This window comes from Anabrus simplex, chromosome 3 (genome assembly GCF_040414725.1).
Source record: "Anabrus simplex isolate iqAnaSimp1 chromosome 3, ASM4041472v1, whole genome shotgun sequence".
NCBI lineage: Eukaryota > Metazoa > Arthropoda > Insecta > Orthoptera > Tettigoniidae > Anabrus > Anabrus simplex.
In genome coordinates this window covers 42,755,212-42,779,381 of record NC_090267.1, presented here as the reverse complement: position 1 = coordinate 42,779,381, position 24,170 = coordinate 42,755,212, and the positions used below count along the sequence as shown (strand labels likewise).

Below are 24,170 nucleotides of genomic sequence, written 5' to 3'. Positions count from 1 at the left end.
TTGTTGTCCCACCAACATTACAAGTCGACCTAATATGGATTGCGCATCACGCAATAGGGCATGCGGGAGTTGACAAGCTGTTAGCAACTTTGAAAGAAACATTCACCTGGTCAAGAATGAGGAAATGATCAGTTCCGTATTTATGACGTCTAACATTTGTCAACGCATCAAACCCAATACATATTTGTTAAAACAACCCCCAAGACCATTAATTCCAGAAAGGCATCGAGAATTGTTCGCAATGGATTTTTATGGCCTTATTCCAAAGGCAACTAGGGGATTACGGTATATTTTAATATGCATAGACGTATTTTCAAAATTTGTCCTGCTATGCCCGGTCCAATGGGCAAAGTCCCGAACTCTTCTTAATCAAATTCGCAGTAAAATAATCGCAAAGATGGGAAAGCCCGAAAGGTTGTTTACGGATCATGCATCCCAGTTCACCTCTGCCGTATTCAAGCAGGAGATGGAACAGATGAATATACAACACATCATGAGTTCCATAAGGCATCCTGAATCCAATCCTTCAGAAAGGATAATGCGGGAAATATGAATGTTTTGTCGGATCTTTTGCCCCCGACAACATTGGCAGTGGGTTGGTGTCATACCAGTCATTATGGAACGCATAAACTCCATGGTCCACGAATCAATCGGACAAATCCCCAGCCTTCTGCACTTTGATGAAAAACCTGATAGACCTTGGATGGATATTATACCATGCCGTGAAGATCCAAGACCGTCAGTGGAATTGCGGGTGAGGACCACATTGGAACACCTTCGAAAACAGGCTGAAAAGATGTTAAGGCGCCAAAGAAACAGAAGATTTCATCGACCTTTTCGTGTAGGAGAACTAGTTTTAGTGAAGCGTCCCGCCGTCTCTGATCCTCCACGAAAGTATTATCACAAATTCGCAGAACTATATATAGGGCCGTATAGGATCATACAGAGTTTGGACAATAACTCCTACAAAGTACAGTCGATGGATGGAACCGTGGAGGCAGTCCATAACGCATCGAATTTACGATTATACCATGTACCAGGGCAACTTCCCATTGAAGAACGTGAAGATCCCATTGGTGGAGAACCAAGTGAAGATGAAGAGGATGAAGAAGAATTCGATGTCATAGATGATACTGAAGATAATGAATAATTTCCTGAAATTAATTTATTATGGGATGGAGATGATCTACACGACGTTAATGATGATGATAAGTTTACAGACGATGATGAGTGCAGTGAATGTGCGGGTAAACGAAACCTCAAAATGCAAAAATATCTACCAATATTATTGGAAAGACGCAAGTTAATGCAAGAAAGCATCACGCTTCGGAAATAAGATTAGAATTTTATAAAACTGAATAACTTGTAACAATGTTGATTAAGAAAATTTCCTAGTTTCGTGATTTTACTTAGTCGAAGCGGAGGAAGGATGAGACCGTTCATTACCATGCCATAGGCAAGTTAGGAGGTTTAGTTAATTATACATGCTGTTTTCCGGAACATTCTGTGACATAAAATGTGGTAATTAGCAGTCTACATGCCGAAACGGTTGTGATTTGCGATATCCCAGCCCGAAGGGAGCATTTTTCTGCGCTGTAACGAAAAAAGGATAGCGCATTACGGCTGGAATTTGAAATCGCGCTCTATTTTCGTGTGAGCGAGAAGAAAAGATGACGTTACGCGTGGAAATGCAGGTTGTCGGAGAGTGGGCTGAGTTAAGGTGTGTTAACCCCTGAGAAATAAATGTCCTCTACTAATTCAACACCGCATTCACTGGTGCCACTCACCATAATTTATTAAAAATAGGAAGAAGAAGAACACCTTCATCTAAGATAATTTTTGGAAATTTATGAGTCAGGTCTCAGTGGAATCGATGTATTTAATGCTAATTGTTGATGCATAAAAATGCAATACTTTAATAGTGGATCGGTAATGATGCCTGTCATACAGTGGTACGCAGAGTAAAGATGACTGCTGAAATCTGACAACGTGTGGAAAAAAGTGGGAGATCTTGCATGATGAACCATGACGCGTGATTTTCTAAAAGGACGCTTTTGAGATTGTGAATGACTCACTGATCGCTTTGGTTTTGTTTGTGATCAGTAGAAAGTAGAAGTCACGAGCTATAACTTGGGCGTTTTCACGTCGCTGAAAGATTCCGACTACCGGACCTTCAACATCAGCAGGGGCATAATTTACCTCCCCCCTGATCATTTTGTCCGGAGGCTATACGTATACCCAGGACTTAGATACAGTATCTCATTTTCATTTGTGTAGCTGCAGTACTAACACGTTAGGAGTGAACTTGGATATCAGTTTATGAAGTGTTGTGTCATAGAAGAGAAACACATCAGTGCGACGTAAAATATCGCGAAATAAGCCGTGTGGTACAAGTTAATGTACAGTATTGATGAATAGAAGTCTTATCTCAACATTTTATATTCTAAATAAGAACAATAGTCAGTTACGGCTCATGGTGCAATCATCAGTGAAAAGGCAAACGCATCAGGTTGTTTAGAAGTTGTGAGACAGCTAATTACGTTCAGTAATTAAAAATAACAGATCCCAAGCATTTTAAGTGTGAGTGAAGTTCAGCAATATCAAAGAACTATACCAGATAAAATTAGCGTTTGCATACTCCATGGACACTCGTGGTGATAGACTGTGTGATTAATGGGGAAATGAACAGTGATTTCTACAACTTGCCACTATTTGCATTAATCTATTTAAAGCTAGCAGTGGATCTTTTCAACAGTAGATTCCTTTGAAAGTACATAAACAGTGTTTAATAACTAATTTCCCATTTTGCCTGTATGTTCGTGAGTTGTCGTCGAACCCCGAGATCTGGAGCCTACAAGAATCGCGCCTAAGTGCCTGCAGTCATTTCTACAGGAAATGTCCAGAGATTCAACTAAGAAGACCACAGTTAGAGACATGAATCGTGGTAGTATGAAGAGGAAGCAAGGACTATCAAGGAGAAGACCGCTCATCATGGCGGAGTAAAAATCTAAGATGTACCTCGAGATGACGGCAAACCATACCCAGTATTTGATAAGTACAACTGATTTTGTATATATTAAACCACGAGATTTGCATGCCAGTTGCAATTTTTATTTTTGTAAATATTAGAATGTTATAATTAATAACAATATTAAATGTAGGGAACACTATACGCGTGTGACTGGGAAAAAATTATTTATTAATTTAATTAGGGGTTTCAAGTGATTTAAGAATAATCATTGATATTTAGAAGGTTTATTTGCATAAATTATTATATAGATCCCATAAATTCTTAGTGTATATGAAGCAAATATTTAGGAACAATAGCGATTTAGCTAAACTTATAATTTCATCGTAATATTACTATCTGGTAAAGACTTTCATTGTAGTTTGAAGATAAACTATATGTTTGCTTCAAGGTGATTCAGGTATTTATAAATCCCGTATGATAACAGATGATCATTGAAGATGTCCTAAACCGAGGTATTATGAGAATTATATAGATATGCGAAAAGAATTAAATAACCTGTAAGAATGGAGTCTTCTCTCTAAATTAATAGAACGGATTTGAGATGCGGTGGTATGATATGGAAAGGTGAAGCTGTAACATGTTGTGTTGTTGGAATGATAAAAGATAATATTAATTATGGCTCTTGTGATATATTGAATTGGGCTGAATATATAGCCAAATAATAAATAAGAAGAAGTAATGGCTCTCAAATGAATGCGTACTTGAGAACAAGCCGAGATGATATATAAAAGAAAGAAAGAAAGAAAGAAAGAAAGAAAGAAACGACAGAGTTCAATGTGTTTTTGTAGCCACGGAGGTGGACACACAGCTGTTGTTATGATTGACAGTTTTACTACGTGTGGACTTAGTGTCGAGGAAGATTCTGTAGTCTCCAGCAAAACTTAAGGTTTACTTGCGAGATCTCTTTCATTCGCCAGAGCAGTCTCAATTCCATTCTAATGATACGTTATGAGTAATGCGGATAATTTTCTGATTTTGCGGAGGATAGATCCCCTCCCATGCTTATGCATTAAATTGGCTCGCGATTAGAGAATATTTTTACCTTGGAAGTTGGAGTACCTGAGTTCGACTGATGATGGAACGAAGAATTTAAGCTGATACTATGGCTTGATTAAGCCATACCTTCAAGATATATTATGTGATATACGTTTGATATTTTTTTCTATGTAATGTGTTTACGTGTTTTATTATTCCCCGAAGTGTTCTATGGTGATGGGTTTGATTCCAGTGTTGGCTGATTTTTCTTTGAATATAATTTTGTTAGGTAAACCCAGGATACACGTATGTGTTCAGTGTAAATATATAATTGTTGTGGTCAAATGGACCATGTGTTTGATAGAGCGATGCAATCTCGTGTTTTTAACGGAACGTTCTTATAGGAATGTATAATTTCTACAAACATGTTAATAAATTAATAAAATTATTTGAGGTATACTGAAGACCAACTACATCTGTGAATAAACTAAAAGAACGTTAAGGCATACCACAGATATAATTTTTGCATCAGTCTTGATTGTTTCTTGTTTATGTGTTGTAGTATGGCACCATATCGTGTGATTTTATCAGTATAATAAAATGTTTAGCAAATATATTTCAACGAAGATTCTTCTCATTTAATAATATTAGTGTATTCCTCTCACATTATAGAGAACCCTACTTTCGTTATATTTTATGTAGTGCCTATTTTTTTCGAACATTCCATTGCCCGTATGCTTTATGATTTCAGCCAGTGATGCAATGAAGTTAGGGAGGACGAGACTTCAAGCCTGGTAAGTGACTTCCGGAGGTTCTCATCCAATTATTCCATCTATACATCTGTTTGTGAAACCAAATTATGCAATAGCTGCCCTAAATTACCCAGTATGGGTACAGTATAATGTTCTTAATAATTGCAAATCATGATTGTTTATGATGGTATTATGCAGTATTGAATGTCTTCTTTATAGCAGGTGCAGCGATTCAGGACTCCATGATTATGTTGTTCTTTATTTCACAATTCTGTCGATTATTTATCTGAGATTAGCTGCGGATCTTATTTAGAATGTCCATGATTGTTTTATTTCATATTCCACGACGTTGCACGTATTTACGTAGTGAACACTCAAGTTGTTAGTTAGAGTTCGTTGATCTACGCGAGGATTAGAATATTATATTAATAGATTATTAAAGGACATGGTTTTGGCCTATAAATGAATAGATAGAAAAGGATACATATTTTCTTTATTTTTTGCGGCGGACAAAATCAATAATTTAAACAATTATACTGTCAATTGTACATATAAACCTTCAGCAATTTTCATGTTGGCAATAGCGATTCGTTTGCTATTGTTCAACTTAATGTTAGATTGGTTTACCAACACATTTGTTTTGATTATATAAAATTGTAGCGCCTTACAAGCCAGAAATGACAATCAACAAAAGTACTTTAGTATGTACGTTTAACTGCGTTGATTACTATGTTCAACATTTGAGTTATCCATCCATTGTGCAACATTTGATTTATTATTGTTATTAATTATATTTAATAAATAATTTGATTTCATTAAAGCGGAACATCCTTGCAATTAAAATCGATTTTTAATATTGTCATTTGTAGGTTAAGAATTAAAATAGCCTGAAATAATTTTTAAGGTACAGATTCTCATAATGACGATGATAACGTGCTAATGAATTGTAAACGGTGCCTGATTTTCCGTGGTATCCCTTTTTCACTTCAAGCAAATGCTGGGGTTGTACCTTAATTAAAGCCACTGTGGCTTCCTTGCCATTACTAAGTCTGTCCAATCGTTCAAGTATAAGTATAACTATGGGTTCAAAGAATTGTTACAGATGTGTTTCGGCCATACTCAACGGTGATCCATGATATTTCATTCGCGGAAGATGGTTTTCCGTTGTTGTTTCCCATGTTCACATCAGACAAATGCTGGGACTGTACCTTAATTAAGGCCACGGCCACTTCCTTCCAACTCCTAGTCCTTTCCTATCCCATCGTCGCCATAAGACCTAACTGTGTCGGTGCAACGTACATTACGGTTGCAGTACATTATTTCTGCATAACCTCTGGCTAATACAAATGCATATTTAATTGCTTCTACTACCTCCCACCATTGATCACTCTTATAGTGTCTGTCCATGGATCCCATAATCGCGAGCTAGATGTATTTTTGAAATCAGGTAGCGCTATTCAGCCGAAATTTTGATGATAATAATAATAATAATAATAATAATAATAATAATAATAATAATAATAATAATAATAATAATAATAATAATAATAATAATAATAATAATAATAATAATGTTATTTGCTTTACGTCCGTCTAACTACTTTTACGGTCTTCGGAGACGCCGAGGTACGGGAATTTATTCCCGCAGGAGTTCTTTTACGTGCCAGTAAATCTACCGTCACGAGGCTGTCGTATTTTAGCAACTTCAAATACCACCGGATTGAGCCAGGATCGAACCTGCCAAGTTGGGGCTAGAAGGCCAGCGCCTTAACCGTCTGAGGCCACTCAGCCCGGCAATTTTGATAATGGTAGAGATGTCCAGAGAAGGACATGTCCGAAACATCACTCTTAGGCACACATATTGTAATTACTTTCCCGTTTAGTCCTACTTCAGTTCCTGAATTCAGAACTAGTTTGGGGGTGAGAATCAGGATGCCCTTAAGTAAGTACAAGAAAAAGGAAAGAAAACTAAATCCATCACTGCGTGAGGATAAATGAAGAGTGGAAAGCAGAAGGGTTCTAATATCCGCGATCCTAGCACTAGGTGGGGCAGAGTGATAGCCTCACGGAAAATCGAAAACACGTCATCTAGGTGTATCTAGTCTTGCCTCTACCACCTCGACTAGACGAACTCATAGCAATTATTATTATTATTATTATTATTATTATTATTATTATTATTATTATTATTATTATTACCGATTAAGGTGCCCATACGTTTTGGGTGACGCTGCTGTGAGCTTGCTGTCGGGAGGTACTGGGTTTGATCAAAATTGTCAGCAGCCCTGAAGATGGTTTCCCGTTGTTTCCCATTTTCCCACCGGGCAAATGCTGAGACTGTACCTTAATTAAGTCTGCGGCCTCTTCCTTCCCACTTCTAGCCCCTTTATATCCCATCGTCACCATGAGACCTATCTGTTTCGGTGTAACCTAGAGCAAATTGTAAACAAAATATATTTTATTATTATTATTATTATTATTATTATTATTATTATTATTATTATTATTACCGTAGGAATTCAGCTGCCGTGTGCAGAAATTTTGATTTAAAGACATTTAGGACCCAGGATATCAATTTCGGCGTTTCATCTTGATCTGCCACATGGGAAATAGAACTATTGGTCCAATTGAGTGGTAACTGATATTCTCCTGTAAACATCAAGTATGTCATCACATATCTTCAACATGTCACATTCCCACGACATACAGTGAAAAGGGTACATTTTCCTGACCATTTAAAATCCAACGTCACCTTCCGATTTTCATCCACGATCCTGGGATCTCGAAATCAAAACTCTTCTATTCATCCACAGCTATTCTGGCAACAAAATTACATCATTAACTGATGTGCCGCAAAGCAACCCAAGCTCAGGTGTAGATCATAAAATGGGTAAGGTGAAAAAGTTCCTATTGAAATCAGTTTTAATTCGAGTATTTCAACAGATCAACAAATAATATTTATTCAAGTATAAAAATGGGTTCAAGGCATTGAGACAACTGTAACTTAAAGAGACTCGTCAGGAAGACCATACATCCCCTTGTCCAATAACCACGTCCTGTATTTCAGATTCCTTGGAATGTTAGATCACAATATCATTACTATCTCTGCAGTGGCTTCACATTTTCCTTCCTCCCACTTATCCATCAACTCATATCTTCATTCAAAATACTTCTGGATCTTCTGCTCTAAGTCATTGATATTCATCTTCTCTCCCTTCTAGGTACTGGTGGGACTTTGTGGGACATCATCCTGCAAATTACTGATTTCCGTCTTCTCTTCACTCGTTGTTATGGAAGGAATTTCAGGGACAACCTCCTGCAAATTATTAACTTCCACCTTATCTTCGCTGGAGATTTCGGCAGCAACTTCTGTTCTTTGTTCACTCGATATACCGTAGTGATCTTTCGGCTTTGTAGCAGGTTTACGTCCTCCTGAAACAAGAGAGTTTTGCATTTAGGAATATATTTTTAGCTACTTAAAAAGGAACAAAATATATCAGGAGGAAGTTAGTTGTTGTTAATGAAATGTATATGAATGTGAAATGGGCATTATCATGAGCTAGCTTGATTGGAATAGAGGGGAGTACGTTTGATTAAATGTTTGAGTGTGGGTATCATTGAGTTTTCAAAAAAGCGTTATTATACAGGTTTATAATTCTTCAGTGATTCCAACTCGTACTGTGGATATGAGACTTGGAATACTCGTTGAAGATATTGTAAAAGTGCCACTAGTGCTGTCTTAAAATTAAACAAGGGGAAGTCTACAATTTTCACTTCTAGGAAATATTGTATTATTCACCTGTATTTTACTCACCAACGGAATGCGTTACTGAAATAAAATCTTGTGAAGAAAACGCTCAATGCTTTCGCAACTTGAGCATACATTTAGATACCCTCTACCGGGCACTGTTACAGAAAAATAATACATTCTATTTTTCAGCTGTGTGGTGTGCATTATGTAGCGTTTTCCTGATAATGTACTCAAATATCAACGGTCTTCATTGATTCTTTCTTCACTGTATTCATGTATTTCATATATTTTATGACAGGAATTACAGATATCTCGTGGTAAAACAGTTGGGTCACAGACATATGAAATATTAAAGGTACGTATTTTATAAATTATTACCGACTAGCCAATTAAATATATTTTAAGCTATGTTTTATGTGATTAAGGAATCATTAGTGAATACACCCAAGAATACATTATCGTATAATGGAATCAAATCCGCGTAAGGTAATACTTGATCTCATTTGAGCACTTCTATACCTGTCTCGTTGATTGAACGTGACAACGAGATACTTGTTCGAATTCATTTACTTTTAAGTTTTGTCTTGTGTCAGGCAACATACGTTTCGTTGCAGAAAATGACTTCTCCACCTCTATTTACATTATTGGGTTATGTTTAAAAGAGGCGGTACGGTTGTTGGAATAAGATTACTCGATGCTTTTTTCACCACTAAGAAATCTTGTAACTGCTAGAAGTTCCTATTGTTACGAAGAACCCACTTAGCGTTCGGCCTGCATCTTATGGAATCGACTGACATTTCTGCAAAACGCGATGCAAGATATCCCGTGCATCCACCAATGTTTTATTCGTGTCTTGTTGCTAGTAATGGTATGTAGTTTGGAGCCATGGAGGCCAAGTAATTTAGTAGTATCTATCGTTAGCAACTGTTTCAGAATGCAAATCGATGTTACGTATGCTTCACACAGATAATTAATATACTGGATTTAGTGCATGTTCCTGGCATAATATAAAGCCGCAAATAACTGTGTTCAAAATTTTGTTAATACTGTCTGTGAGGATAATGCAATCTTAGGGGAAAATTCTCTGAGTAATTAAATTATGGCCGGAAATGTCAGAAATATATTATTATTTGTACTTTTATGTCAAAATATATTTGCGGTTCAATAGGCATTCACAATAAGGAGAGCAAATCCGCGACAGCTTACAAGCTTGGCGGACATCAAAACAGATCTAAAATATTTTGAATGTTTATATAAATACAGTTGTAGCTAATTTCGTTTCTTTTGCCAATTTTGCAAGTATTTGTCCACTATAGATCAACTCAACATCGTATCAGTGGATATTAGCTATCGAATATGTTTGCCTGTTTGTCTGTTCCAACATCACGGCGAAACGGCTGGATGAATCTAGACCAAACTTTGTGTTCAAATTAACTACTTAACTGGCGAGAGTGGCGGGGAATATCGTCCGGAACTACTGTACGGCGCTCTGCTAACCTGTATCTGGCAGCTTATCTATAAATACTTCATTTTAGGACTTTGTATTGTGGTTTATGGGAAGAAAAAATTTTCTCTTCACGTGAAAATCGTAAAATAAGCTCGATCTTGTCAATTTCAATACTTAGATCATGTAAACAAAATTGCCAATAATAATAAAACCAAATATTTTAGAAAATTATACTGAGAATGGCTATTAAAGAAATTAAGAGCCTAGACAAACCCTCACCCAAAATCGATAAGTTTATACTGTAGTTCTCATATTTGTGAATAAAAAAACAAAACTGGTAACGTATTCAAAAAGCAAGGAGAACGAACACCAGAATACAAAAACAAATTGCTAAATGTAATTGAATTTTAAAAACGATTAATAACAATATTTCACAAATAGAACTATAGCACTTGGAGGTAAATACCTAATAATATTATTCAATTAGACAAATGGAAGTATAAATACCTAATATCCTGAAATTCCAATCAGCCATTTTCCGATGTTGGTGTAAGAAACAAACAGACATAATTCATTATAGAATGACCAGAATGTCATAGAAAATATTATTCCGGGGCGAATGACAAGATCGAGCTTATTTTGTGACTTTCACGTGAAGAGAAAATTTGTTCTTCCCAAAAACCACGATACAAAGCCGTAAATTTAACGTATTTATAGATAAGCTGCCAGGTACAGGTTGGCAGAGCGCCGTACAGTAGTTCCGGACGATATTCCCCGCCACTCTCGCCAGTTAAGTAGTTAATTTGAACATAAAGTTTGGTCTAGATCCATCCAGCCGTTTCGCCGTGATGTTGGAACAGACAAACAGACAAACAAATTCAATTACATTTAGCAATTTCTTTTTGTGATCCAGTGTTCGTTCTCCTTACTTTTTTTTAAATACGTTTTTCAAAGAAATTTTAACTATGTTGAAATGATGCGATTTTTGAACAAAGAACCAAATTTTAAGTTTTTACCTTAAAACCTCCGAATTCTTCCTCTTTAAAATCCCACTGTCACCTTTTCGCTAATGGAATCTTAAGTCTCTAAATGCGGGATTTAAAGGGCAGTGGGCACGGCGTACATAGAGTAAGCATACGTCCCGGAAAATATTCTCTTTGAATTATTTTCGCACCAATTTTTCAACAATACCGCTGGAATATTCTTACCTTGTAGTATGTCTAGGCTGTGCATAAGAGGAGAAAGAAGTCGGAAGTATTAACGTACAGTCCAGAGCAGTTTCAATGCAAGTGTGTTTCACAAAACTTTCAACTGTATTTTGCTACCTTACAATATATTCAGCTCATTGCCATGTAACAAATGCTCCTCGCGACAGAGTTCTTATTAGATTCACGAAAATTATCTGAAAAAGTTTCTACACAAATAGAAATTAAAAGTAGTTCTATATTTTTTTTAAAGTTGAATATTACCTCTAGGTGTCTTTTTATTCCTAAAATAACATCCAATTAGTGTTTGGCCCATTGTATAAATAATGAAAAATTTCAAAACCTATGTGTCCAATCGTTTATACCATACTGAAAAACCCTGATTATTATTAAGTATATGAGTATTTTTCACAAGTCTGCAAATTATGACCCAAAAATAGTGAAGACTTTACATCAAGGAGAATTTTCCATGCTACATATAAAACTATTAATTGTTAGTAACTTTGTAACAAATTAACTAATAAACTCAAAATTCTGAGCGGTGGTCTACCTTATTAATATATGCTTGTGTTTAAAATTTGGTTTGGATAAGTGGTTGATTGGAGAAGTCCCAAATTTCGTTCTTGATTCCCTTTAATACTGAAATGGTGAGGTGGGGTCGTTTATGGCACCAGTCACACTTTACAACTCGACCACGTTGGTCGCTTTCCTCTCTCACTCTTGCTTTTCCTTGTACCTTGGCTGAAGGGGCTGTTCACTAATTTTGTTCGTCTTCGTTTTGTTCAGTTCTGAAGTAATACAGTAATGGTTCCATCATTGACCCCATTTCACCGTGTGCACAAGTATAATGTACAGTAATTCACTTCCTTTTTTTAATACATATTTTACGAATTTTGCGCCATTAAGTTCATATCTTCGTGCAAATATTGTTAGTCTCAATGACCCCGAACTTCCTGATTTTGTGATCAGTGAACTAAATTATGAGTAGGATGGGAGCAATGAAATAGATAGGTGGATAAAGATCCTGAGTTCCAATTTGTAACTTCGGAAGCAGATTCGGACGAATAATACTGTACTGTGTCTCTTGCAGCCGTCCAGTGTATCAAAAGTGTCGTACAGTTCCCTGCCACGAGTTTCCAGAGAACAGATTGAGAAATCCAAGAAAAATCGAGAAAATGTTTCTCATTTATGTATGTTTAGACTCTGATAGTGACTGGTATTGATTTCTCAGTGTACATTTTGGAATCACCTGTCTCTTTAAAGAAAAACAATCGTATCTTATACAGTCTTATACTTCCTTCTCGATTTTGGTGAAAGAGTACAATTTTGTCCACGAATCATACCAAATTTGTTAACCCATTCTGTTGGGCTATGTCACCTGAGAGTGTCGCGTTGGATGTTTCTTTCGTCAATTCATATATCTTTACAATATGAAAAGTTTTATTAGTATCTTTATGTTTGTTCTAGTTTTGTCCCCTAACTCACAACAAGTTTCACCTCACCATTTGAGGGTTAAATTTTAAAATTAAATATACAAGTGTGAAATATTTTCGGTGTTAAGTTCTGTTCAAGCAGCAGTGGCAAACTCAGTCTACTGCAAATAGACGAGGACGGTGAGGGGAAGTTCTTGAGTGATCTAAGCAGCGATGACGAGGGAGTTACCTGACAGGAGGATAGCGGTGCTCGTCTTGACAAATCCTTACGGACCGTGCTGGATAGCTGCAGTCGCTTAAGTGCGGCCAGTATCCAGTATTCGGGAGATAGTGTGTTCGAACTCTACTGTCGGCAGCCCTGAAGATGGTTTTCCGTGGTTTCCCATGTTCGCACTAGGCAAATGCTGGGGCTGTACCTTAATTAAGGCCACGGCCGCTTCCTTCCCATTCCTAGCCATTTCCTGTCCCATCGTCGCCGAAAGATTTTTCTGTGTCGGTGCGACGTAAAGCAACTTGCAAAAAAAAAAAGGCCTTACGAAAAAAATTGTTGTTGCAAACTCATATAAAGAATTGGGATATATGGACCAATAGTACTGTGTAGCTAATCTCCCGAATACTGGATATTGGCCGCACTTAAACGACTGCAGCTATCCAGCACGGTCCGTAAAGAGTTGTCAAGACGAGCACCGCTATCCTCCTGTCAGCTAACTCCCTCGTCAACGCTGTTTAGATCACTCAAGAACTTCCTCTTACCGTCCTTGTCTAGTTGCTGTAGACTGAGTTTGCCACTGCTGTTTGAACAGAACTTAACACTGAGAGAGCATATCAGTCTATGGTTGGACCCCACCTAGGGTATGGTTCCAGTGTATGGGGCCCTCACCAAGATTACTTGATTCGAGAAATGGAAAAATCCAAAGAAAATCAGCTAGATATTTTCTGGATGATTTCCGATGAAAAAAAGTATTAAGAAAATGTTTCAAAATTTGGACTGGGAATACTTGGGAGAAAGCAGACTAGCTGCTCGCGTCAGAGGTATGTTCCGAGCTGTTAGTGGAGAGATGGCGTGGAATGACATTAGTAGACGAACAGGTTTGTGTAGTGTTTTCAAAAGTAGGAAATATCACAATATGAAGGAAAACGTGGAATTCAAGAGGAAATATTGGGGCAAATATTCGTTTATAAGAAGAGGAGTTAGAGAATGGAATAATTTACTACGGGAAATGTTAAAAATTTCAAAATTAAGAAAAGATTAAGTAAACAAGAGATAGGGAATCTGACACCTGGGTGTCTGCCCTGAATGCAGATCAGTGGTGATTGATTGATTGATTGATTGATTGATTGATTGATTGATTGATTGATTGATTGATTGATTGATTGATTGATTGATTGATTGATTGATTGATTGATTGATTGATTGATTGATTGATTGATTGATTGATTGATTGATTGATTGATTGATTAAAGTCATTCATGCAAAAATAAACAGAAGGTCAAGGCGGAGGTTCTATGCTCATAAAGAAAAAGGTGTTTTATACCATATTGAGCCCAGAATTCTACCGTGCTGAAATATCAAGTACAAGATGGAGTGCATCCGTATTTTTCTTGCAAGCTCATCTCGCGTTCTATGGAACGACAACTCACAGAGGGAAGCGACCCACCAAAACATTGGAACGAGGTCGGAACATTTCGGAAGACCTCGGGTAATTAATAATGAAATTCTGGTTAATAACACTAAAGGTGAGAGATTTCGGTACTGTCATTAACAAAGAAATAAGTAATTAAGAATTTGGAAAATACTTGATGAAGATAATTTTGACAGGGTGGAATTGTGTTTAATTAGGCTTGGAGAGGAGGCAGCATCTATCTTGGCTGAGAAAAAACACACGTGTCAAGGACATAATGTCAAAATGCACGGGAATCATTGTGCATGAGGTTATTTGACTACGCCGTTAAAGAGACAGGAAAAAATAAGCGAACAACACCATCGTGAGTGGAAAATTAGTTGGAATCTCTGGGACTGGATCTCATAGAAATCGGTCCAGAGGTCATCAAATGGAATGATTGCACCACAGTAGATAACGCCAAGCAAAGCGTCCTTAGAGAAGTCATAAATACCCCCTCCTCAACCAAGAGAGTCAGTCATCATTCAATTTTCCGAGAGGGTGAACCTACGTCAGGCGACATTAACAAGAAGGCTTAAAGTGGGCGTAGTGGACTTGAAGAATCTCTAAAGCCAGTTGGCTTGAGGGATGAGTATTTTACCAATTGGTAACGGTGAGCGAAGACAGTTTAGACATTGAAACATTGTATTTAAGACAACCATTCTGGACGGGTGAAAATCACAAGTTAAATAATTATAGGATTCCTGAACTTCTGCGTAGAGAGACAGCATATTCACAGATAGCTCATTGAATGATTGCGGACAAGGTTATTTTAACAATCTGTAAGGGAGGAATAATGGTAGTCTGGCAGACATAAGCTCTTCTCTCACGGTCATTTACATCTGTGGAACGCCTGGAGCAAAGCAGTTGGAAATTTCCTCAAACTGCATCAGTTAAATTCTCAACACGAAACTAGGCGGTTTAATTTTTGTAAATTTGTTCAGAAATGACACAATTACAGGTCTGTCTAATTCAAATATGATGTTTTGTAATTAGGGATGTAAATGTTTGTCCCTTTAAATTAATGAAATAATAAATAATAACTTCGCGTTGTACATGTGGCGTGTGCAAATTTAAGTATGGTGCGATAATGATAATGTGTCTTGTTGTTATTCCATTGTGGAGGCAAATTGCCAGTTATTTAGGTCAGCGCTCGAGACTTTATACTGTGTTTACATTACTTTAAAGTAATTAAAGTGAAGTTAAATACTGCAATAAAAATCAATCACATAATGTTCGGGGCGGTAAAATTTGCAATAATGTCATCGATGAAATGACCGTTATGCGTGTGATAAAATTAAATAACGACATATCCAAAATAATTATAATCATAATTTTCACGGCAGGATAAAATTGAGATAATAATGCGTTCAGCAGTTAGGTAATCGAGATCTGCAATTTATACCGAAATCCAGTGAGGTATGATAAAATTTGGCATTTTTTATAAAATTAAATCTTGTGACACCGTGTATTGTGATACAGAAACTCACGGCATGTAATTTTGCTCCTGAGGTCCTGAAAAATTTCCAGAAGTTAATTGTGAGATTATTAAAAAGTTGTTTGATCATGGGATCATTGTATTTAAAAAAGGTTCAAGTAAGAAGAAAATGGATTGTAATGGAAATGAACTATTATGAGAATAATTAGGAAGATGTTAAAGACGGAGTGAGCCAGAATTTTATGTGTGATGTTCGATAAGCAGGATGCCGAGAGTAAGAAGCGCTGTAGTTCGACGGAGAGGATTTTTTAACATTTGTGTATACGCTAAGGTGTAAAATTTCTGAGATAAACTGTATAAGAGGACGACGTCCTGTAGAAATCCAGAATGAAAGAAGAATGTAAGGGTTGTCAAATCCGGATGAGTGCGTCGTAAGGCGTATTTTAAGTACAAGTTGATGTTTTCCCATGATTACTAATTTATGTAAAAGCGTAGATAACAGCAGTTAAGTCTAAATGACGGTTCTATTTTATACCAGCGAAGTGCCCTTTGTGATAGCCGATCTCGTGGACAAAATACATTCTCACACATGATCAAGATAATACTATTGTAAATTGAATTCTATTCTGTATCTTTACGAGACGAAAGTATCGCTGCCTGGAAACACTGCGAGTGCAAAAAATGAATGTTTTTTGAATGAGAATTTAGCTTGCTTAGGTTGGTGAGAAATTTTTTCACTGGACAGTTCACGGTAATACCTGTCTGGAGTGTTGACACGGCAGGACAGTTGGAGCCTCGCACTCAATTTATGACGTGAATATCGTTATGGTTATGATTATTGCTTTCATTGATATTACGTAATGTCAAACGAGATTTGAGTTTACATTTATTTAGCGGAATTCCCCACATATGTTTAAATTGTGATGAGGAATAGATTAAACTATTCGAACATGTTGTTTAATTTCGATTTCACGCTTTCTTGTAGAAAATAGACACAGTCAAATTTCCAGATTCGAATTCATTTTCGCAGTGAATTTCACTTCATGTGTTCGAGTTTCAACGAGGATCAGATTTAAATATCCGGACATTATGTTAAAGTTTCGATTTCGCTTGGCAGTGTGAATGATGTGTAGACACCATCTCGTAGGCTCAACGATAGATTTAGATGCCGCGTGTATTATATAACTTAAGCAGGAGTAGACACTGTAACGTTCACTCAACGACAGGATTAGGACGTCGTCTGTACATAGGTAAGTCATAGGTTAGGCATTTTTGCGAATCGACTTGAACGATGTTAATGCTTGCAGTAGTGGATAAGGTACTATTTAGGCCATGTCTTGGCATGAGTCCTACTCGCCAGAAGACGCTCCTGTAACAGTGTTGCATCAGAAGGGGAATGAATGTAAGGGTTGTCCCACGTTGAAACCTGTCTAATGGAGATTGATCCCCACTACTTAGCCACGTGTGTTTAAGTTCGATGAATATTCATTTTCTATTTTATTTTCTTCACTGTAAGATTTATTGTCCGGTTGTCCGGTATTTTATGATAGTGCCGTGTGTCGACACTTAGTTGATTAATGTAGGATTTACACTGCGCTTTCAGTTTCGATTTGTCAGCTGTTAATATATATTTTATTTTCATTTTTTGTTATTCACATTAATTACGTGAGACGTTGATCTACCGCTAATTTGTAGTTTGGTTTAATGGGACAAGTGTAGGTAGACAGATTTTTTAAATTGTACTTATAGAAAAATGGAAATATTTCCAGTTGTTTGTTATGTTGTGGACTTGCATTTTAACGAATTTAACGACGTAACTCTTTTATAACCTGAAAGTTAGTATAGTACGATCAATTTCAAGTGATTTATCACTTTTCCTTAATTTCAGTGTTTGGCGTTTCTTCTAAATGCATAATGAATTAATGTTTCCTGCCCTGGCTCAGTCCGGTGGTATTTGCAGGTGCTCAAATACGTCAGCCTCGTGTCGGTGGATTTACTGGCACGTAAAAGAACTCCTGCGGGACTAAATTCCGGCACCTCGGAGTCTCCAAAATCCGTAAAAGTGTAGTTAGTGGGACGTAAAGTAAATAACATCATCATTATTATTATTAATGTTTCCTGTATTTCGCATTTTTGTTCCTTTAGAACGATGTAACCTAAGATCCCATCGGATCAAGTGTTGTTGGTTCTTCCTGAACATCTGTTTTGGGGTGATGCATGTGTCAGCGTCGGGATACCTCTGTAACTTAAGGGAGTCACGGGATAACAACACGTGGTGGAATTTTAATTTTGGTGATGACAATTTCTTTTAACTTGTAAAGAACACCATGCTTTCATGTAATATTTTGCAGCCTATCCAAAGCAAATGATAGTCGATTTGGTTCTTACTATACCAACTTTCGATAAGATGTTCAAATATCCGATAGGAAAGTCGACTGGTGGATAACCTTAATTAAATGTAAATCTGGAATTCTACTTTTTGAAGGTTAGATTTTTCACGGATCGTGCAGGTTAACTCTCAGTTATTGTTTGGTCAATGGTGCCCGATTATCAGGTTTTCTATTATTTTTCTTGTTTTTGCTGTCCGCGAAATTTACATTATGTTTTCATTCTTTGGAAGACAATTATAAACAAATTTCAATGTAATTTTACCACTCACGTTATGCATTATGTTGTGAAAAATTCAGCTGACTTTTCTTGCAAATGTATAAAAAAAAAATTATCGTGATTTACATTGAATAAATATTTTAGTAAGCAATTTTTTGCTCCTCATTTGAAGTAGTTATGCTCTCCTCTGCACACCATCGTTTGGTCGATGAAATAACAGGAAAACCTCGTAATGACTCCAAGATCCAAGAGTATGATATTGCTCTACTGAAGCATACGAGGCAGGGTTCAATATGCTCTATTCAGGAGATGGCTGACTTAGTAGCGTTCTACCCGGCAGTTATGCCATGCTAAATTCCACACAGTCAGCCTTTTCCAGTTGGTCTCAGTACCACACTTCTTACCAGCATTGAATGTTGTTTGATTGTGAAGGGACATTCTTGTCTACTTTGAAATTACAATCTTCCACTGATTGAAATATCTTTCTATCTGCGATCTTGTTATCTACAAACCTAGAAGTTCTTTCTCCAGGATCATGAACGGTGACTCGAAGACCAGACATAGCATCGCGGAGAACACCAGAGTCATCATTACATCACCGAGGAACTGAGGAAACTGAAAGTAAACCAAACAAATATTGTTATTATAAAGAGATGTCCAGTACAAACTACGTTTTGGAAACTTTTACATAATAAAATGACAAGCAATAAGTTGGGTATGGGTATACGGAGGTTGGTATATAGTAGTAATTATGGACACAGCAGTTCTTAAAAGGCTCAGCGAATTAATCAGACCTACGAGATGTGCTCATTCCCTTGTATCTGAAAGCACGAAACTAAATTCTTGGAAGTTTGAAGGGGATGGGCGACAAAGGGGATGGAAATGAAACAATCCTTGGGCGTCGCAAGCGTCAGAAGAGAAGAAAAGATTTGATTTGATTTGATTTGATTTGATTTGATTTGATTTGATTTGATTTGATTTGATTTGATTTGATTTGATTTGATTTGATTTGATTTGATTTGATTTGATTTGATTTGATTTGATTTGATTTGATTTGATTTGATTTGATTTGATTTGATTTGATTTGATTTGATTTGATTTGATTTGATTTGATTTGATTTGATTTGATTTGATTTGATTTGATTTGATTTGATTTGATTTGATTTGATTTGATTTGATTTGATTTGATTTGATTTGATTTGATTTGATTTGATTTGATTTGATTTGATTTGATTTGATTTGATTTGATTTGATTTGATTTGATTTGATTTGATTTGATTTGATTTGATTTGATTTGGTTTGATTTGATTTGATTTGATTTGATTTGATTTGATTTGATTTGATTTGATTTGATTTGATTTGATTTGATTTGATTTGATTTGATTTGATTTGATTTGATTTGATTTGATTTGATTTGATTTGATTTGATTTGATTTGATTTGATTTGATTTGATTTGATTTGATTTGATTTGATTTGATTTGATTTGATTTGATTTGATTTGATTTGATTTGATTTGATTTGATTTGATTTGATTTGATTTGATTTGATTTGATTTGATTTGATTTGATTTGATTTGATTTTTCAAGGAGGACGAACTGGCAGAATACCTTGAACTCCTTTATTGAAGTTCATGGAGGATAAAGCCTAAAAAAGTCGACACTGAATGAGGATGACTAGAGAATTTATTCTACGATACGGTTGCTACTCCAAAGTTGTGAGAAATTATCCCTGCTTTTCGGTTATATATTGTTGTTTCTCTAACCACTGTAGTGGCGCTGTGGCTGAAGTCTCGTGAAACCCATCGTCGATGGTAACCTCCCTTTCTGTCGAAAAGAGTAAAATGGCTCTTCACATCTTCCCGTTACCGTATCTTGAAGGGACAAGCACCAAATGTTCCACGGCACTTGGACTCCAATTTTTCGTAAGCATCTCCGTTATTTACCGTCGTATGATAAATAAGTTTAGGGCAAAAGTAACGGAAATAACACTTTTTTCGCTAGTTGCTTTACGTCACACCGACACAGGTCTTATGGCAACGATGGGATAGGAAAGGCCTAGGAGTTGGAAGGAAGCGGCCGTGGCCTTAATAATAACATATTCTTATACGTTCGTTATATATATAGTCTTTTGATCGCCTTAAGGAATATATATTAGGAATAATGAATAATCCTTCTACGGACGCTAACTCCAAGTGATAACTCGACGTCATATGCAGCTGATAACACTATCATGAATGAGTAGATTACAAATTGCACCTTTGATCTACGTCTGCTGGGACACATACTAAAAACCGCCCGTTTATAATACCCATCGAAAATTTTCGCCTGAGTAAAAAGTTTTAGAAATTGATTTCCATTAAGGCTGATAGATATCCATTATGGTTGGTCGTGCCTATTTTGTGTGTGTGTGTGTGTGGGGGGGTGTAAAGTCCTTGTTTCAATCTTCCTATAAACCCCCGGTCCATTCACAGATTAAGAAATAATATTAACCCTAAAACCTATCCAAGGACAGGTAGATATAAATTTGAAGTTTGGTAGAAATATATCGTGCTGCCGGGACAATACCTCCTATGTAAAATAGTTTAGCTTAGAATTTTGGCCGTTAAGGTTCCGCCATCTAAAGTTCAATATTGTGTGAATATTGTCAAGAAATTCTCCCTCTTCATAATGTATGTGCTGCGGGTCAAAAATATTATCCAGTAGTTTTCAATTTACAAGAACTTAATAGGAAATTGATTCTAGCAAAGAAGTCAACTAAGGATAACATAATGGTAGGCATAATTGGCAGTCATAAAAACTTTATTGTATAAGGAAGGATATGCATAGCTACCTTGAGGCAGAAACATAGACAGTAGGCAATGGTATGGTGATAAAAAGGGTTAAAAGTTAGGTTATGAGTTTCAAAAAATTTAAAAGTCTCCTCAGTTTTAATTACTGCGTTGACGGGGTGAAAGTGTACGTAACTGTTAAAAAAAGGAAAGATCTTCACTTGGGTAATCGCATAAATGGGGTTGTAAATGAAGGGTGCAGATCTCTGCACATGGCTATGAGGGTATTTAGTTATTGTATTAAGGATGTAAAGGAGAGGGCATATAAGTCTCTGGTAGGATCACGACTAGAGTATGGTTCCAGTGTATTGGACCTTCACCACGATTACCCGATTCAAGAACTGGAAAACAACCAAAGAAAAGCAGCTCGATTTGTTCCGGGTGATTTCCGACAAGAGAGTAGTGTTAAATTTCTTTAATAACGTTTGGGCTTGTAAGACTTGAGACTATGGAGGCGAGCTGCTCGACTAAGTGGTATGTTCCGAGCTATCAGTGGAGAGATGGCGTGGAATTACTTGAGTAGACGAATAAGTTTGAGTGGCGTCTTTAAAAGTAGGGCAGATGACAATATGAAGATAAAGTTGGAGTGCAAGAGGACAGTTTGGGGCAAATAATACTTCATAAGAAGGGTAGTTAGGGATTAGAATAACTTACCAAGGGATATGTTCATTAAATTTCCAATTTATTTGCTATCATTTACGGAAAGGCTATGGTAACAACAGATAAGAAATCTGCCACCTGGGATACTGCCCTAAATGCAGATACACTCAAATATTTATAAAAGTGTAAACATGTAGGTTTATTTTTGTTTAGGAACTTGCTTGTGGAGTTGGACTCGCGCCAAGAACGGAGCAACAGTTTTTCACACACCTCGTATTTGATGCTGGAGTGGAGACAACGAAATACTTCATTAGGGTAAGTACCAGGTTTCATACTCCTAGGTATTTAAACAGAAATATACCTCTAAATATTTTGAGTGTGATTTGATAGAATCTGATGATGTTCTTTGAAGAACGAAACATGATATTTTTTATTTAAGTTGTTTCCTTTTCAGAAGGTTTATAAATTTGTTACTCAGAATTAGTTTCCGCATACTGAAGAGAAGGCTTAGATTTTATGTGAGTAATATGAACTATCTTGTTTAGGTCTATGCCATGACGTCTTGCTTTCGTCCAATTTGGTTGAGGCATTGAGATTGGAGACGCGTTGATCCTTTTGTACCTATTCAGATATTAGAGATTATACCGAGGTGCGCATGATTTGAAGATTTGAGATACATCATAGTGAATTTTAATCAGCTTCTCCTTATTATTATCTATATATTTAAAGAGTTTACTAAAATCAGATTTCGCAAAATCCGTCCCTCCATTCTACTGGACCGATTTCCTTCCTTTTTGTGTTATTCTCTCCGGAATTGCCTGCCGGTGAATCATGGTAGAGCCCGGATTTTTATGCATTAATAGGTTAGAATGCAAACTTACTGAAGCGAGTAGCAAGTATAGTCTACCTTCACAACGACTATGCTATGGGGTTTGCATAAACATTAGGGGTACGGCCCATCAGAACACCTATAATTTATGTTACTCTTGCTACATTATGGAAGAGCGGGTGGCCGACACCTCCTACTAACCAAATTAGTTTGCAATCTAACCTGTTACTGCATAAAAATCCGGGCTTTAATCATGAGACATCGATATGTCTCTAAGTTTAGCCAACTTCTAGTAATCGCAAAATCAAGTCATTAAATGATCACTCCAGTAATCGCAGGCGAAGGCTTACCCTACCCTGCAATACATTCTGTACTTAACAGGTTGCTAAGCGACTAACACTTTCATTAATACTAGTAGTTTCCCGCTGGCTCCGCCCGCGATGTACAAAGTATGTATTTGCAAAGTTTCGAGTTAATAAAATAAACCACATGATCTGCTGTAGTAATAGAATGTAATATTATGTCAACAAAACACTTGAGAATACACCTCACAAAGAAATTGAATTAAACGTTCCTTGGAACAACACTACGCGCCGAATTGATAAAAGGTCTTTCAAAGATCTTCGTCATGGAGACAAATGTACTCATAACTTTTCCCAGAATCTACCAATTTAAGTAGTTATTACCACAAAAAAAGCGTTTCATCTACTGAATGTTTTTAGACCACATACAAACAGGGTACCTCAATTAGAACGAAATATATGATATCTTCAATGAGAAAAAAATGTTGAAGAAATAAGACGTCAAATTGAATGTGCACCCATAACTTTCCTCAAAATCAATCTATTTGAATAGTTAAGAGCTGAAATGAAAGAGTTTGATCAACTGAGAGGCCAAAACGAACTCCGTAGCTCAATTAGAGCGAAAGATAGGATTGCTTCAAGGAGACAAAGAATTGAAAAAACAAATAATTTGAGGAAGGCGGAAGTTAAGTGACTTATAGTACCTGATGACAAATCTGTGCATGAATACCTTTCAGCTAAAAAAGGAATGAAGGAAATCGACCGGATGGAATGGCCGGACTGACTGACTTTAGTTTCATAAATTTTTTTAATATATAGATTCTGATCCTGATGCATACAGCCATGCTTGATTACCATCTGTCAAGCCATGGAGTACACACTTCCTCTGATCACGGAAGAATACTATTCCCTACGAGATACTATTTGATTCTGTAACGTTTCTCATCTTCCAAATATATTCAACAGTTGTGTACGTACTGTTCTTAGTTACAAAAATATATTACCATAGTTTTTGGAAAGTTTTTCAATAAAGTAATAATCACAAGTCACTCATCCCAGGGAATAACATGACAAATCAAAAAATAAAGGTTCTCAGGGGAAGCATTTTTTGTGTTTTTAAACAATACGAAATCACGAATTAACCAAATGCTGTCAAACCATTCTGCGTTATATGCAATAGCTTTCTAATTAATGCTTTGGTTGGATTTCGTTCAATTTAATATATTAAAGAAGTATCACCTTTGAATGATGAATGAAGCAGACTTGTCCTCTATTTCTTCTTAATATGTTTACCCTCCAGGGTTGGTTTTT

General features: G+C 36.5%; 1 protein-coding gene across 1 annotated transcript in view; it reads right to left on the bottom strand.

The window, feature by feature from the left end:
- Window positions 1–7,662: 7,662 nt before the first annotated feature.
- The window catches only part of LOC136865955 (nose resistant to fluoxetine protein 6), a 123,022-nt gene continuing 106,514 nt past the window's right edge, over window positions 7,663–24,170 (bottom strand). Inside the window, exons 12-13 of the mRNA XM_068226573.1 lie at window positions 18,813–18,915; window positions 7,663–8,190 (exon numbers count right to left, since the gene is read on the bottom strand). Coding sequence (XP_068082674.1) covers window positions 7,976–8,190; window positions 18,813–18,915 — 318 coding nt within the window. The 3' untranslated portion in view covers window positions 7,663–7,975. The remainder of the gene's footprint in view (window positions 8,191–18,812; window positions 18,916–24,170) is intronic.